The sequence below is a fragment of the Dipteris shenzhenensis genome, chromosome 23 (genome assembly GCF_047967505.1).
Source record: "Dipteris shenzhenensis isolate YYH24624 ecotype China chromosome 23, Dip_SZ_1.0, whole genome shotgun sequence".
NCBI lineage: Eukaryota > Viridiplantae > Streptophyta > Polypodiopsida > Gleicheniales > Dipteridaceae > Dipteris > Dipteris shenzhenensis.
In genome coordinates, this window is record NC_141618.1 from 49,903,227 (window position 1) to 49,920,422 (window position 17,196).

The following is a 17,196-nucleotide window of genomic DNA, read 5'->3' on the forward strand; positions in this document are numbered from 1 at the left end:
CATACACATTAAGAAGGCAAAGGTATAGATCTGAAAATGAGGGAGCAGATGGCCAAATGTGGGGGATGAAGAGAGAATAAGAAGTTGAGAGGGGAACATTGGGGAGAAAATGGGGTTAATTTTGAAGTTATTTTTGATTCTATCGTAGTCGTTCTTGTTGGTATTAACATCGGTATAAGCATTGAAATTTTAACATCAAAATAGGCTTTGGTATTAGCATTGAAATAAGCGTCATTATTGTTCCAAGATTCTTAGTGTCCTGTTTTTTTCTTTGATAGACTCCAGCATTGTCCCAATCTACCCAATTTTTACTAATGGTGATACATTTACATTGTTTGTATAGTATGCAAAGCATTACGGTAGTACAAAACATCTAAAAGAAGTACATTTTGGGCATGCTTTTCCAAAAATTGTAAAATATAGCGTACTAATGTGGTCCCTATTTCCCAAAAATCCCAAAAAGGATTTATACAGCGAGCATGCTTACTCCAAAGAGGGGTATCCTTCACGTCATCATCGGTGTCATCTTGATTGTCCTCCTCTTGTCGGTCTGGATCCTCTTCTTGGTCCTCTTCTTAACCCTCTTCTTTCAGGTGAACGTCCTCTTTTTTCACATTGCTCTCAGCCACAGGTCTTTAGCCTCTCTATACGCGTCCTCTAGGAGTTTACTACCTTTGCTTTGAAATCCTATTTAATACAATATATATGAAGATTGAATGGCTCACCATCATCGGTGTCATCTTGATTGTCCTCCTCTTGTCGGCATGGATCCTCTTCTTGGTCCTCTTCTTAACCCTCTTCTTTCAGGTGAACGTCCTCTTTTTTCACATTGCTCTCAGCCACAAGTCTTTATCCTCTCTATGCGCATCCTCTAAGAGTTTACTAGCTTTGCTTCGAAATCCTATTTAACACAATATATATGAAGATTGAATGGATTTTGAATTTTAAAGGTCGTAGAAAAAGCAAAGCTTGAGAATGACTTTGAGAACTGACATCCATGAAGAAGTCATTAGATTAATTCTCTCTCCTTCTCTAAGTATCAGAGGAGCTTGGCAGTTTCTTTCTGGAAAGTGATGTCATACGTGGATGTGCGATCCCTTTTGTACTTCATTTTTCGTTTATATAACAACGTGCTTTAATGAACATAATCAATTTTGAAAGTAGTACATGGGCATCACTTCAAGAGTCAGGGTATGAGAGAACTTAAGATTGATTCATTTGTTTGGAATGCAAGTAGGATGGGTTTGATTTTTGTAGCCTCACTTGTGGTGCCTCCTTCTACTGCTTATTAAATTCCAGGTCTTGTTTTAGCTCCTTCCGCACAAGATTCCAATTGGTTTGGTTGCATGAGGGTGGCTTTCTGATTTCTGGATGACCTCCTTCTTATGCTTAAGAGTTTATGTCATTTTAGTAAACATCCAGTCTCGAAGACGATTCTCGAGGCATAGGAAAGTCGTTCTTCAGTAAATTTCAAACATATTCTTTTTTGGAAGCTAACCTCTACTCTCGACTAAAGACAGTTCTTGACACATAGGAAATTTCATCTCCAATCGATTTAGAACATATTCTTTTTAAAGCACATACCAATTGATTTAACATATATTCTTTTTCTTTTCCTGCGTCCTTTCCATTTGCAATAAACTGTCATAGGTGTTAGGTCTTTTCCTCTTATATATTATATATCTCAATTCTTTCTCGGAGTCATTTGTTAGGTGAAGGATGTCTTCTGATGGATTCAAATCATCTCGGAGCCATAAGAGGCGCTTTGGAAGCTCCAGCAAGTTTGATAGCAAGGAGAAGACCTAGAGGGCTCTCTAGCAAGTTCCAAAGCAAGAGAGTGAATTCTTGACGAGATAGAGATGGAGATGGAGAGTCTTTGAACTACAATGCCCAGCCCTTTGGCGCATCGTCTCATAATGAGGGGTGGTAGGAATTATGAGATGTGGTGATCCTCTCGTTGTGACAGGTGTGGGCAAGGTGGCAGGACTTCTAGAATGTGTGTTGGCTCACATCATAGCTTGTAAGAGGACCTCTAGCTGTCCTCCACACTGTTCATTACTATGTGGATGCGAATGAGGGCATAATCTAGGACAAACTTAGGAAGGTATGCCTTGAACCAGATGCATGCCCGCCTCACAAGTAAATTCAAGGACGTCTTGGTCAATTTTCATAGTCATGCTGTTGGAAAAAAGAATTCTTTAAACCAATTGGAGAAGAAAGTTCTTGTCTCAATAATGGCCTTTTAGTTAATAGTGGGTGTTGGCTCAATGACAAACTTCTAGGCACAAGAACGAGGTCATCCGAAAAGCCAAGAAAAAGCTCCTTAACAAAATCCACCCTCATGCAACCAAACTAATTGGAATTGATCAATGCTATAGGCAATCTATCTTGACAGCCTGACAACACTCATTTTTAAACATCCATCTCCCTCACCATTCAAAAAATTAGTCAAATTTGAATTGAAGAGCTGCTTCAAATCCAACCACCCTACCTCCTAGTGCATTGTCCAATGCATTTGTGACATCTCTATATTCCCAGGCCTTGTTCAACTCCCTTGCTTGTGCATGAAATTTATTCAACTCCCTTGCTTGTGCATTTGTGACTTCTCTTTATTCCTAGGCCTTATTCAACTCCCTTGCGGTCTTGAATAAATCTCTCTCTCTCTCTCTCTCTCTCTCTCTCTCTCTCCATATATGCCTCAGTACCTGAAATGGAGGTCAGCCGCTATGCAGAGATGCAAGGACTCAGAGTAGAGGGGCAGGCAGGCTTGCGATGTGATCATGGGACCATGGACCACATACTTACACTCAAAAGTGTCATAGAGGAGGCCAAGGCATGGAAGCAGAGGGTTTATTTGCTTTGTGGATTTCCGTAAAGCCTTTGATACAGTACCACGAGCATGTCTAATCCGACGGTTGTAGGAGCTGGGCTAAGGCCAAGAGAAAGTCTAGGCCGTTATGGCATTATACAAGAGGTTTTTTGGCAAAGTTCAGACAGGGGTTGGATGGACAGATGAGATCATGAGCATATTGGGGTCAAACATGGCTGTCCACTTTCGCCGACCTTGCTGCACATCTATGTTAAGTACACACTAATGGAAATAAGTTTTTGGACAACAAAAAATCTAAATTTAATGGAAATAAGTTTTTGGACAAAAAAAAATCTAAATTTGCATGATTGGACTTATTCTAGTCTTCCAAAGGTATATCTATATAGATGAGTTTGAGTCTTTTATGAGGACCCTAGGGGGAGCTGGTTGCTCTCTTGCCGGTTTCTTACTCCAGATTCTATTATATTCTGATGATGTGGTGCTCTTCTTCAAAGATGTAATACCATGATGATTGTCACGATGACCAGCCAGCCATGACAATTTCAACCACACAACGATCACCAAAATACCCTTGGCTCTGATACCAAATGAAATGAACAACCACCAAATCAAAATCAATCACAATGGCATGCTTATGTTCCACCCAGCCAACCTCTGCGTTGGCAAGCTCAAATCAATTTCACGAGTGCGCCCGAGTTCCCTAGATGATTCTACATGCCACCTGTCAATATTCTGGGTTCCTTTCTTGGTACACCATTCTACCCCTCTCTTGGAGTACGTTTATTACAAATGCTCCTTGGCTTTACACATTTGGGTGCACCTAAGGACCCTGACCTTTAGAACCATCTAGTCAGTGCCAGTTCGCCCTCACCAAGGACCTTGACATTAATTCCTTTTACCACTTACTTGAAGCACAATGAAATGTAATACGAAAGTTTGTCCTCTAAAGAAAAATGTCCACTGACCCTTACGACGTCATGTTATCTCGGGTTGAGCATAACATGATTTCTTATACGTAAAATTTTCTGCAATGTTACATTGCATGAGCTAAGAAAATATTCTTTATTTGTTAATTTTCCAGGTTTAAACTGCTACATGAGGAAAGCCTTGAATTCTGTGACCTGGGAATGAGGGATAATGTTGCACAGCTGTGTGTCCTGGAGGTATTCAACTCAAATGTCACATGTTTATTTGAATTCTACTTTTGCATTTTTCAATTTGTTTTTTTACTGACTTCATTCCAGTCAGTTTTGGCAGAAACTTCAAACAATGGAGGTGCTTCTGAATCTGGGTAAATTCAAGCTTATGACCATGGTTGACAACAACTAAGATCCACTGCTTTTTGCTATGCGTCAAACATTTAAGCTAGCATCTTCTTGGATCACCAGAAACAAAGGGAACCTGTCAAGTTTATTCTTTTCCTATAATCTTATAGATTCTATGACTTTACTGTAGAATGCATGAAGGGCAAAGCCATTACCTTGTTGTAGGAAATATTCATGTGCTTTATAATCCCAAGCGAGGTGATATCAAGCTTGGCCAGGTGAACTACATTGTGGTGCTTAGTGATTGTCCGTGCTGTAGTTTTAAAAATTTGTTTGTTTCCATAAGCCTTTGGTTTTTTTCACTGATTAAATAATGTGATTTCTTGGAAAATTGGACTATTGTTACGAACAAAACTCATTTTGCAGTGCCGGACATTTCTGGAGCAACTTCATAAGTTGTCTGATTCATGGCATCGGGCTCCTGTTGTCATCGGGGGTGATTTTAACAGCACACCTTCAGTAAAGCACTGGATCCTTCTAACGAGACTGCACACAGGAACATGGTTTCCTGTTTTACTTGATGCTGGAAATTATCCTCTCGTGGATTCTGAATATATGTCAAGTTTCTGTTTCAAACAGATACCCTTTCGAAGATTGCAGTTTTCTTTTAATTAGCTGCATGTTTCTGTTTCAAATTGTCTGTTTTTCAAGTTTTGAATTTTATGTTTTTTCGAGTTTGTAATTTTATGTTTTTCCCTCATACAGAGTGCAGTCTATGAATTTCTGGCAACATCAGAGGTACACGTGGAGCTGAAGTTTTTGTGAAAATGGTCCTGTTCTTGTCTGGTTTACATTTGCATTTCTACATCTTTGAAAACTTTCTTAGAAGAGGGCAATCTCCCATTTAATTTGCAGCTAGAACTCTCAGGTATGGATCGCAGCTATCTCTCAGGCCAAATATCAAGGCTAGCAAGCCCTCCTCAAACAGATCTTACAGAAAATGCAGCAACAAAAGATTTGTCAGAAGAGTACGTCGTCTGTGTTGGAAGGACATTTATAGAGCTTGTATTTTTATGCTGCTTCATAAAGACTTAAGGACTAATGGGATGAGAACCTAAACTGCTATGTTTACACTAGCTTTACGGTGTCACAAAGGAAAGAGTTGGATGCCAATATGAACGAGAATCTAGAGAAACTTTTTTTGGCTCAGGATGTATCACCAGAGGAAGGATATGCTAAAGAGTTTGAAGAAATTGCATACAATTAGAAAATTTGGCCACAGAAGCACTTAGTTTCTGTCATAGAGCAGAGTTTTGTGATGGATCCATAGTTACATGAGATTTGAAAAGAGGACCTAATTGGCAATGCTTTTTTTTCCAGAACCATTGGGATGCTAGAAAACTCACCGGGCTCTTGTGAAAAAGCCCAAAATAAGAATCCCATGAGTGACATTGCAGGTGAAGAACATGTCCCTCTAGGAAGTGGCAGCAGCTTTATTGGTAAGGGGATCAAGTAAGATTGAGTTGCCATTGTAGTGTTACTGCAGAAGATTGGTCTGATTGATCTCCATTTGGAATGCATATTCAACAGTGTAATTTGTCTGAAATGCAGGATTACCCAAAGTGGAAGTCTCAGACACTACACATGGTGAAATGCAAGCAGGGCCTTGCATTGTGATTGGCGAGGCACTGCAACATAAGCAGATTGAGCTTTCATATTCAGATTTCTTTTCTAATCCAACTGAGACTGGCATGGGGGACTCCCTGGAGCCTGTTGTTCCTGTTGTACCGTCATCAGAACAGTGTTTACCTTTAGATTCCGTGCAGGGGATTCTTTCAGATGGATCTTTGGAAACATTTTCAAACATGACAGTGTCTTTTGATAGTCATACAGAATCACACATACACTTGCAAAATAGTTCTACAGAAAATACTGGCATCTTGTATGCAAAATCATTGATATGTGATAGTGTTGGATCTAGACATCAGATTTTGAAAGATAACCAATGCCAACAGTTGGCTGGATCAAGGATTGAAACTGATGCCAAGAAAGATCCGATTGCGAATTTTGATACCGAGTCCGTAAGGAGATTAGATGCAAAAGAAAAGGTATTAAACATTGTGGTAGGTTGATTTTCTTAGACTAAGGAGGCGTCAGTTTGCTTCTTCAAATCGACACATATTTTTGGGTAGCAGAGCAATGAGTTTAGTAGGTTAAGCAGTTATTGCCAGTGTTTACACAAAATAGGTTGGAGCAAGATTTCATTGCGAAGGAAATGGTTGCTTTTGAGGAACCTAGAATTCCGTAGTTTATTCGCTATTGAGTCCACTAAATTGCTTTCTGGACTTCATAACCGATGAACTACTCACTAAGTGATACAAGCTCCTCTGTAACAACCATTTTGTTTGCAAGGGAAAGTTGCTGCATTCTTTATTGTGTAAGAGCTGCAATATATACTTCACCTTCTAACCTCATTTCCCTGCCAACAGCTTAGAGGCCATTTTTGGCAGGATTATATTCTGGTAATGGTGATTATTCTATTCTTGAAATGCCCAAAAAAATGTTCAGGAAGCGAAAGATGATGACGCTAATATTGTCAATGACTATCATTGGGATATAGAGGAGTTGAAGCTAGCAACTGGAAGTCCAGATTGCACTGTTGTCCAACATAAGCTGAATCTGTGTAGTGTTTACTCTGAAATTCAGGTATGTGCTTCTTTTAATAAAATTTTGGAGCTGCTATCATGGGAATTGCATCCGATGAACATCAGAGTGCATGTGCTCTGCAGGGTCGACGTGGTACTCGGGATACAAAGGGCGAGCCCCTTGTAACGACATACCATGAAAAGTTTAAAGGCACTGTTGATTATATATGGTAAGCAACACCTTGAAATCCTCTTTTTAATGCAGTGAAACTTTTGCTATTCTGTGCACCACCCTGCAATTTCACGAGATGCACATTTTGTCACAGGGCCACCTAATGCATCTTTGAGCCATATCATGACAAATTCTTAAGCTTTTTGGTTTCACTGATTTCTTCTTCCACTTCTGTACAATGATTGCGATGATAGTGTTTTTTTCAAAGGCAGATGTTAGAAAATCAGGCGTCATTTGTGTTTGGGACAAAATATTGGGCAACCACGGTATACAAAATTTGTTTTGAAAATTCTATGTTGACTGCCAAAAACAGCCAAATTTTGACAACCTATATCTTTTGATTGACAAATCCAAATTGGGTCATATAGCATATCAAATCATGGTTTTTGCACCATTTAGTAAGTTACATCCATAAAAATAAGCATTTTAGAGTTGCAGCTACAATCAAAATAGCTGCGAGCTGCTGCTGCTCCCCGCCTTCCCTGCTGCTGCTCTACCTCCCTTCCCCGCCCCTCTCTCCTCCCTCCCCTCATCCCCCTCCCTACCCTCTCTTCCCCGCTCCCTTTCCCCGCCTCCTCCACCGCCTTCCCCGCCCCTATCCCCGTCCTTTCTTCCGTCCCCTCTGCCCCTACCCCCGCCTCTGCTCCGCCCTCCCAGCCCCCCCTCTCTCAGCCCCTACCCCCGCCCCTACTCCGCCCTCTACAGCCCCATCACCCCGCCTCTACTCCGCCCTCTACAGCCCCCTCTCTCAGTCCCTACCCCCTCCTACCCTCTCCTCTACTCTCAGCCCCTTCTCGTCTCCTCTACCCCCGCCCCTTTCAGCCCCTCTTCCACCTCCTTTCCCTTGTCCCTATCCTCACGCCGCCTCCTTCTTTCATGCCTTCTCCTCCCCTCAGCTTCTCCCTGCCTACCTCAGCTCTACTCCGCCCTCTACAGCCCCCTCTCTCAGTCCCTACCCCCTCCTACCCTCTCCTCTACTCTCAGCCCCTTCTCGTCTCCTCTACCCCCGCCCCTTTCAGCCCCTCTTCCACCTCCTTTCCCTTGTCCCTATCCTCACGCCGCCTCCTTCTTTCATGCCTTCTCCTCCCCTCTGCTTCTCCCTGCCTACCTCAGCTCTCTCCCCTTCGTGTCTCCTCCCTTCAGCCTCTTCCTTCTCCTTCCTTGCAGCATTTTAGTAAGATGGAGTTCAACTGTGTTCGCGTCGGCCTTTCCACCCCGATTGACGATGGCTCAGCCTTCAGCCAATCCTCGCCCGCTTCCACTAGCCGCAGAAACCATCATTTTCTCAAAAGACGAGTTGCAGTAGCTCAAAAAAGATACTGAGCAGGAGAGCTCGACTTTGCTCTTTGCTCGCATCCATGGATCCCACCCTTTCAGGTTACAGGATAGGGACTGGATGCTCGCCGCTCTACCTGGAGATCTCGTAGGGCACTTCTCAGATGTTCGTCTGCTTTTTCAAGGCCCAGCTTTCAAGGCCCAGCTTGGTGTGAAATGCCGTTTCAAAAAACTCTCTGACCAGAAACACCATTTTTGGTCTAAAACGTTTCAGAAGTCTGAAACGGCTGCTGAAATGTTTTAGACCAGGTCTGAAACATTGCAGCAGGTTTGAAACACGCCGTTTCAGACTTTTGCTCCCTCTCCTAATTCATGAATTGCACCATCAGCTCCTTTTGGCTTTTCAAACTGCAATTTTGCATCTTCTTCCACCCTTGCACTCCCTCCACTCATTCAGCCTCATACCCTCCTTCAGCCCTCCTTTGGCCCCATTCGCTCCTTTCACTCTTGTAGGCTGCTTCAGCCCTGCTTCGACATCCACTTCCTTCAGTCCTCCTTCAAAGCTCAGCCTCACTCCTTCAGCCCTCTCTCTCATCCCTCTCTCTCAGCGCTCTTTCAGCCCTCCTTCAGCCCCCTCCTTCAGCCTTCTCTTTCAGCCCTCTCTTCCGTCCTCTTCAGCCCCCACTTTCAAGTTTCAGCCCTTCAGCCCTCTCTCTGAGCCCTTCAGCCCTCTTTCAAGCTTCCATGGCTTCAAGAAGCCATATCCTTGAGTCTGATCCCAAGGCGGAGTTCACGAAATAGATTTTTGGTGGAGTCAAGTCGATCTACCTATGACACCAAGAAAGGAGGTGCTCACAAGTTCATGTGTAGGTGGTGTGGATTGAAAAGAGTATTGCGCGTCAATTTCGTCCGTATAGTTTCGTACATTTTCGTACGCGCGTCAGATCTATTTTGTTACATTCATAGATGACTTCACCAACTACACTTGGGTCTATGGTCTCAAGGCAAAATCAGAAGTGTTTATGTATTTCAAACACTTTGTGGCCATGGTTGAGAATGAGATAGGACTCAAGGTGTAGACACTTCACATAGATCAAGGGGGAGAGTATATGTGTCATGAATTTGAGGCATTTTTGAAGGAGAAAGGCATCAAACATCAGCTTACAGTGAGGCTTACACCTCAACAGAATGGCAAAGTTGAGCGGAAGAATCGCATTGCCATGGAGATGGATAGATGCATGCTTACAAGTAAGAAGTTGCCTCACAGGTTTTGGCTTGAAGGCCTCATGTGTGCCAACTATATTTTGAATCGGGCTCCTACAAAGGCTTTGAAGACAATCACTACCTATGAGGCATGGCATGGGAGAAAGCCTACCTATGAGGCATCGCATGGGAGAAAGCCTTCAGTGGACCATTTCAGAGTTTTTGGTTGTGTTGCATATGCCCACGTGCTTGTGGAGTTTAGACACAAGTTGTCAGATAAGGCACTTAAATGCATTTTTGTGGGATATAGTTCACAAAGCAAAGGCTATCGTCTCTACAATCCTACTACACACAAGATTTTTGTTAGTAGAGATGTTATATTCTTTGAAAATTCAGCACATATATATGTTGAATTTGAGATTCCATCTTCTTCAGATGATGTGTTTGAGGAGATGCTTCCTATAGCATTTAGTTCCCCTGCTGAAACTCAGAATTTACAACAATCTCCTCCAGATCCACATGCCCCGATTCAGCCACTGGCTGATTTTGTACCACCACAGGGTGTGGATGAAGTTGTCAGGCAAGAGATTCAAGAGATACACGCAGCCAAAACAGTCCCGAATTGGTTGCTTCAGACTCTCCGGGAGAGTAGGCTTGAGGCCCCATTGCCTGGCTGGAAGTGTAGTGCAGCAAGGCATGCAGGGGGGGCTCTTTCAGTTGAGACAGCTTATGCAAGGACTCTTCTTGATGAAGAGAAGCTTGACTCTTTTGAAGAAGCAAAGGATAATGTGCATTGGATGCATGCCATGCACAATGAGTTGCGGTCTATAGAGAAAAATCAGACTTGGGATGTTGTGGATTTGCCACCAAGTAAGCATGCCATTGCTACCAAGTGGGTTTTCAAGGTTAAAAGAAAGCCAGATGGGAGTATGTGTAGAAACTCTTAGATAGGTTCAACATGCATGATTGTAAGCCTATTGCCACTCCCATGGAGCCAGGGTTGAAGCTTACTATGTGTGATGCAGGTGAATCAGTGGATGTTACACTTTACAGCCAAGCTGTTCAATGCCTCATATACTTGTGCATTACTAGGTCCGATATTCAGTATGCAGTATCTCAGGTGAGCAGATTGGGTTTTCAAGGTTAAAAGAAAGCCAGATGGGAGTATGTGTAGAAAATCTTAGATAGGTTCAACATGCATGATTGTAAGCCTATTGCCACTCCCATGGAGCCAGGGTTGAAGCTTACTATGTGTGATGCAGGTGAATCAGTGGATGTTACACTTTACAGCCAAGCTGTTCAATGCCTCATATACTTGTGCATTACTAGGCCCGATATTCACTATGCAGTATCTCAGGTGAGCAGATATATGCACAGCCCAAAGACAACACATTGGCAGGTTGTAAAAGGCATCTTCAGATATATTTTTTTTCCAAAGAAAGGAACCTTCTATTAATGCTTGAAAAATTTCATACAAGACAACAGCCCCGAAGATGCTGAGTATGAAAAGGCTGAAAGAAAAACAGGCCTACTCCAGAGAAGCCCAGCTCACTGCCTAGGGGATCTCGGAAAGTGGGGCTAACAGCCAAGTGGGAGACTATACAGCCAGTGAATCCCTCGTGGAGTGAAAATGTAGAAAACACTTACAGGGCAAGCCTTGTAGAAACGAGCACGCCTCTCAATAGTCATCCTGGAGCCTGGAGTCCCACGCTTCCAGGTGGACCATAGAGTGTAAATGATATCTTGCCAGATGGCAACCAAGGTAGCCGATGGTGGAACTGGGTGCTCTCCCATCACGAGATTGCAGCGAGCCACCCAAATGTTCCAAGTCGTGATGCTGGCTACTACCTCCCAAACATTGTCTTTCCTAGGGGAAGGAGGAGCTAGGGTGTTAGGGGAGGCTGCCTCGTCGAGTGCAATTCTTTGAATGCTCTGACCCTGTATCCGGTAGGCTAGGCAGATCTCATCAATCTGAAATGCGTGTCCTCCCTCTGTTAACCAAGCCACCATCCCCCAGGTGTAGTCTTTGTGAAGACTCTACATGCGTGTCATGATCTTGAGGGCTCTCATCCAGATCCTCGCTGCACTACAACAACTCCATAGGCAGTGTGGGATAGTCTCCAGGACACCATCTGAGCAGCAATGGCACTGCTAAGAAATCTTCCTCGGTCGCAAGTTGGATCACAACCACGTCCAAAACCTGGAGTGAACATCTTGGGGCATTCTTTGGGTCTCCCAGTGTCTCTCCCTCGAGGGAGTCCATCTCGACAAGTCCATCTGAAGTCTCTTGCCAATCCGTGTGGTGTAGGAAAAGAAAGGTACCTCATCTAGCGTCTCAGCTAGGCTGCCCCTGGAGGGCCAGAACTGCTCCCGGGGGTCCCATTGGACATCTTCAGATATTTGCAAGGCACAAAGTCTTTTGGCTTGATGTTTCCCAAGGGGGGTGACTTGCAGATGCATGCTTATAGTGATTTAGATTGGGCTGGAGACTATGATACCAGGAAGTCCACCAGTGGTAATTGTTTCTTTTTGGGCAATGCTTGCATTTCTTGGCTAAGCAAGAAGCAATCTATAGTGGCTACTTCCTCGTGTGGATCTTCGTCTCATATTGGAGGGTCCTACTCCTATTCTCATTGATAATCAGAGTGCTATTGTAGTGGCAAAGAATCCTGTGTTTCATGCTCGCACGAAGCACATTGAGGTTCATTATCATTATGTTAGAGAGAAGTTGCATGCAGGGGAGATCAGTATGATCTATGTGTCAACACATGATAATGTTGCAGACATCTTCACCAAAGCACTTCCACGTGAGAAGTTTGAGGCATTTCGCAGTGCCCTAAACTTAAATCCTTTTGGTGATTGATCACTACCTTGTACACCACATTGGCACTGCAAGGGGGTGTTAGAATTATTAAATATATTCTAGGCAGTGGCCAATGTAATGTAATAAGTGAGTTAGGGGCACTTTTCCCTCTTAGAGGTTTTTCCCTCTAACCACGGTCTAATCTCTAACTACGATTAGTGATTAGATAGGGTTTTGTTACTTAGACAAAACCCTTATCTCTTTCCTTGTACTCAGACTTCATTCACTTCAGTTCAGTTGACATTTGGGAGTGAACTACGTTCAGCTCACTCTCCATCTTGCTCACTCTTGCTTTCTCGCTTTTTCTCACAATTTTGGCATATTTTAGAGGATCTTCTCTCTAATACAGTCCACAGATTGTGGAGTACAACAAAAGATAGGTGGGTAGAGGCAGTGGGATATTTGGGTCCATCCAATGTTGTGCAGCTTGTTTCAGATGGTGAAAATACCAACAAGATTTCAAAGACTCATTGAAATGAGGCATTTGCACTCAAATAGGTTGTGGCAAGCCCAGAGTGGGATGCATGGCCTACTTCTAAGCAGGCCCTTGGGATATTGGTCTATGACTTGTGTATCCAACTTTTACACTGATGCATCACACCTGTATGCTTTGTGTAAGCCGATTGTGTTGTTGCTGAAAAAGGTTGACGGAGATAAGTCTTTTATTGGCAAGGTATATTAGGGGATGGATCGCATCATAGAAAATATATCAGTGTTAGAGAAAGATCCCAACAGGTTGAGAGAGTTGGAGAAGTTGGTCGTGAGCAGGTGGAAACAATATTACTTTCCCATTCATACAGCTGCATTTGTGTTGGACCCAGAGTTTCAACACAAGGCAAGTGCACAATAGAGTGATGCAGAGGTGATCCGTGGTTGGAACCTCACTCTTCAATATTACTTTCCCATTCATACAGCTGCATTTGTGTTGGACCCAGAGTTTCAACACAAGGCAAGTGCACAATAGAGTGATGCAGAGGTGATCCGTGGTTGGAACCTCACTCTTCAAAAGATGGTGCCAACTCTAGATGCTTGACGAATAGTGAAGGACCAATTCGCCCATTATTGCAATAAGGAGTGTATATTTGATGGCGGTAGATGCCTAGCATGACAGGTAATCTTAACTCGTTTCAATTTTCAGATTTTAGTGATTCATAATTATCAGATTTTATGACCTTTGCCATACATATGAATTGTATAAGATTTACAATTTCAGATTTCGAGTTGGGGCTGTTGGATAATGGAGTTGATCCCCCGGAGCTGCAATTGCTTTCCATTGGGATTCTTAGCCAAGGTTGTAGCTCCTTCTCTTGTGAGCGCATGTGGAGCAGCTTTGCCCACATCCATACAAAGAAGAGGAACCGTCTCAGTGCACAAAGGGTGAATGATCTTGTCTTTGTTAATGCAAACTTGCGTTTGCTTAACAAGATGAGACAGGAGACAGGAGTACACACATGAAAAGTCTATTGGTTTTCATGAGCTTGATGACACCCTTACTAATGATGATGATGATGATGATGAGGCAGCAGAGCGGATGATGAGGAGGAGGAGGGGGAGGAGGAGGTTGAGGCTTGAGCTATCTGGATTCTAGATTTTGATCATATCATCATTGATGTAGTGCCTGCCCTTAAGGCTTGGAGCCTAGGCTTTTTGTGTAAGAAATCCTAGATTTACTATATTTAGAAATCTGCTAAGGAACAGAAAGGAGACTGAAATAGCAGAGAACAAGGAATAATTGTATTGCTTGAATGTCTGCAGGGTATCTGTAGTGTCTCATCCATACAATTGGGCCTCTCTTATATAGAGAGTGAAGAGTCACACATGAAAAGGTGTGTACTCCAAAGTGTATGTGCATGAAGAGGTGTGTACCCCTTGTGAAGGGTGTGACCCTTGATGAGAGGGTACATTACAATAGGAATGTCTCTTCAATAGAATGTCTCTTGTGAAGGGTTGTGCCTCATAGGAAGTGTCCCGTCGAAAGGGCATACCCTTCCACAAGTGTCCATTCATCAAACCATCCATAAGTCTAGATATAGAGAAAGGAATACGTCACAGATCGTGATATCCCCTCCCACTCAAAATAAGACCCTGGTGGAGATAATGAACTAATGTAGAAAATATCACTGTAAATTCTGAAAATACTGCTGTAAAATGTCAGGGTACTGCTGTAAGTCTTCATCAGATTGCCAAGTAGCGTCGGAGTCGTCCAGATCTCGAGCGTTCATGACTGGCTGAGTAAAGATATACTTTAGAGAGTGATGGTCTGTCTTGACCACCGAGTCGGCTCCCATGAGATAATGTTTCCAAGAGCGATAAGCATGTACAACGGCAAGAAACTCCTTATCATAAACCGGGTATCGGGTTTGGATATCGGAATGTTTATGGCTGTCAAAAGCAATAACTCTGCCTTCTTGCATCAAGACTGCTCCTGTAGCGATGTCGAAAGCGTCGGTCATGACCTCAAACGGAAGGTTTGGGTCAGCAATAGCCATAACTGGTGTGGTAGTGAGTGCTTGCTTGAGTTGTTGGAAACTATACTCGGTTTCGGGAAGCCACTGAAAAACTGCTGTGCTTTTCAATAATTCGGACATAGGAGCTGCAATTTCGGAAAACTGATAGACCTTTGTATGGTAGAAGTTTGCCAATCCGAGAAAAGAGCGGACATCATGAACATTCTTAGGAGTAGGCCAGTTTCGGATTACCTCAACCTTCTTGGGATCCACAGAGATGCCTTGAGCTGACATAACATGTCCCAAATATTCGAGTTGGGTCTTGAAAAACTCACTCTTCTCAATGTTGATGTAGAGAGAATTTGCACGGAGAACTTCAAAAACTTGGTGAAGATGTTGTTTGTGCTCATGTAGGGATCTGCTGAAAACGAGGATGTCATCGAGGTAAACGATGATGAACTTATCGAGGAAAGGCCTGAAGATGTCGTTCATGAGTGTCATGAATGTTGCCGGGGCATTGTTTAACCCAAAAGGCATGACCAAACATTCATAGTGTCCATACTTTGTTCGAAAAGCTGTCTTGTACTCATCACCTTCTCGTATGCGAATTTGATGATAACTTGAACGAAGATTAATCTTTGAGAATTGTGTTGCATGTAGAAGTTGATTGAAGAGGTCATCGATGCGAGGCAATGGATACTTGTTTTTGATAGTGAGCTTGTTGAGGGCCCGGTAGTCGATGCAGAGGCGCATTGACTTATTCTTTTTCTCCACAAGTAGTACAGGAGATCCGAAAGGGTTGCGACTGAGTCGAATGTGACCTTTGTCGAGTAGTTCGGTGACTTGTCTTTGGATTTCTTCATTTTGAGTGTAAGAAACCCGATAAGGAGGTTTCGACGGTGGATTACTGTCGGGAATAAGTTTGATTGGGTGATCCACTGGTCGTCGAGGTGGTAACTGGTTTGGCAATTCTTGTGAAAAAATATCCAGGTAGGGCTGGAAAAAAGGTTGGTTGAGGTATTCAGGAGGATCCTTTGTTGGTGTCTCCTCTACTGCCGTTACCAACAGAAGTGAAGTCTTTACTTGACGTTTACGAACCCACTTCTTTACTTGTAGGGCAGAGGCAACTGGGGTTGAAGGAGAGTCCCTAGAACTAGTTAACTCAATAAGTTTTCCCTGGTGGACAAATTGGATAGTATGGCTGCGAAAACTGATTGATGGATCATAGTCGTAGAGCCATTGTTATCCAAGTATGACATCGTACCGAGAAAGAGGCATGATGTCGAAGTTCAACTTGTCCGTATAATGTTGGATGCGAAAAGACAAGTTTTTGATCCTGGTGTTGCACAAGAAGGTAGTTCCGTTTGCGAGTTCAATGTGATAATCCATGAGACTAGGACTGGTGGTCAACCGAAGCTTGTCGACCATAGAACTAGCTAGGAAGTTATGAGAGCAGCCACTGTCGACGAGGATAGTGACCGTTGTTCCACGAATTAATCCTTGAATACAAAGTACTTGAGTGGCGAGGGGAGGTTCGGGGTTGCTGGCAAGGCTCAGGTGGATGGTATTTGCCATTCGAACAGCTTTGCCTTTCTTGTCTTGTGCTAGGGTAGCATCTTCTGTTTGAGAAGTGCTAGGTTGCATATTGGAATTTTGCTTTGGTCGCTTGGGACAATCGAACCATCTATGGTCGCCTGTACAGATGGTACAAAGTCCTTTTGTGCTGGAGTTGTTCTTCTTGTCAGTGGCCGCACCTTTATGTTGGGATGTCGGTGATGACTTTGTGAAGAAAAAGAGACGCGATCCTTGAAGGAGTGCTTCTGTTGGAATCCAGCATATGATTTCTGAGACTTCTGGGGATCTTGAGACTGTTGCTGACCTTGATTACCGGAGTTTTTTTGAAACCTGGTGTTATCTTGAGGGCGAGCACCTTTGGCCATAGTAGAGTTCTGTGTGCGATTAGCACTCTGCTTCCATGTGTTTTGGAAATCTGTAATGCGCTCTGCGTAAGCAATAGCGTTAACTGTGGTGGTGATGTTTGCTTTAAGGACATCAATGCGTAACGAGGGATTTAGATATGGGATGAAAGCATGAAAGCGATCATCCTCAGTTAAATCATCAATCTCCAGCAGCAATGTGGTGAACTGAGAGATGTAGGAATCAGACTGTCGGAGTTTTGAACGTGCTTGGAAGTCCATATTGGCAGGTATGAACTGCTTACGGAGCACGTGTTCAAAACATTCCCATGTTAACACACTTTTGCCGTCCTTTAAGCGTCGTTGCCACCATAGAAAAGCTGTATCCTTGAGGAGGAAGGCTGCCAAGGCGATCTTTTTGCCTTCAGTGAGGTCAACAGTATCAAAATACATGCGCATTTTTGCGAGCCATTGGTCAACTGTTCGGCGATTGCGTTGACCAGTGTAGGCTTTCGGAAGT

At 43.3% G+C, this 17,196-nt stretch overlaps 1 protein-coding gene across 3 annotated transcripts in view; it reads left to right on the forward strand.

The window, feature by feature from the left end:
* LOC147887491 (carbon catabolite repressor protein 4 homolog 5-like) overlaps positions 1 to 17,196 on the forward strand; it is a 41,732-nt gene that overhangs the window by 12,035 nt on the left and 12,501 nt on the right. For all 3 annotated transcript variants that reach the window (XR_015543232.1, XM_087394784.1, XM_087394785.1), the window contains 10 exons: positions 3,912 to 3,993; positions 4,075 to 4,121; positions 4,286 to 4,373; positions 4,522 to 4,614; positions 4,861 to 4,893; positions 5,011 to 5,123; positions 5,476 to 5,594; positions 5,707 to 6,203; positions 6,664 to 6,801; positions 6,885 to 6,970. Coding sequence is in view for 2 of the 3 variants with exons in the window: in XM_087394784.1 (XP_087250910.1) it covers positions 3,912 to 3,993; positions 4,075 to 4,121; positions 4,286 to 4,373; positions 4,522 to 4,614; positions 4,861 to 4,893; positions 5,011 to 5,123; positions 5,476 to 5,594; positions 5,707 to 6,203; positions 6,664 to 6,801; positions 6,885 to 6,970 (1,296 nt within the window). In the remaining variant the exon portion in view is untranslated. The remainder of the gene's footprint in view (positions 1 to 3,911; positions 3,994 to 4,074; positions 4,122 to 4,285; positions 4,374 to 4,521; positions 4,615 to 4,860; positions 4,894 to 5,010; positions 5,124 to 5,475; positions 5,595 to 5,706; positions 6,204 to 6,663; positions 6,802 to 6,884; positions 6,971 to 17,196) is intronic.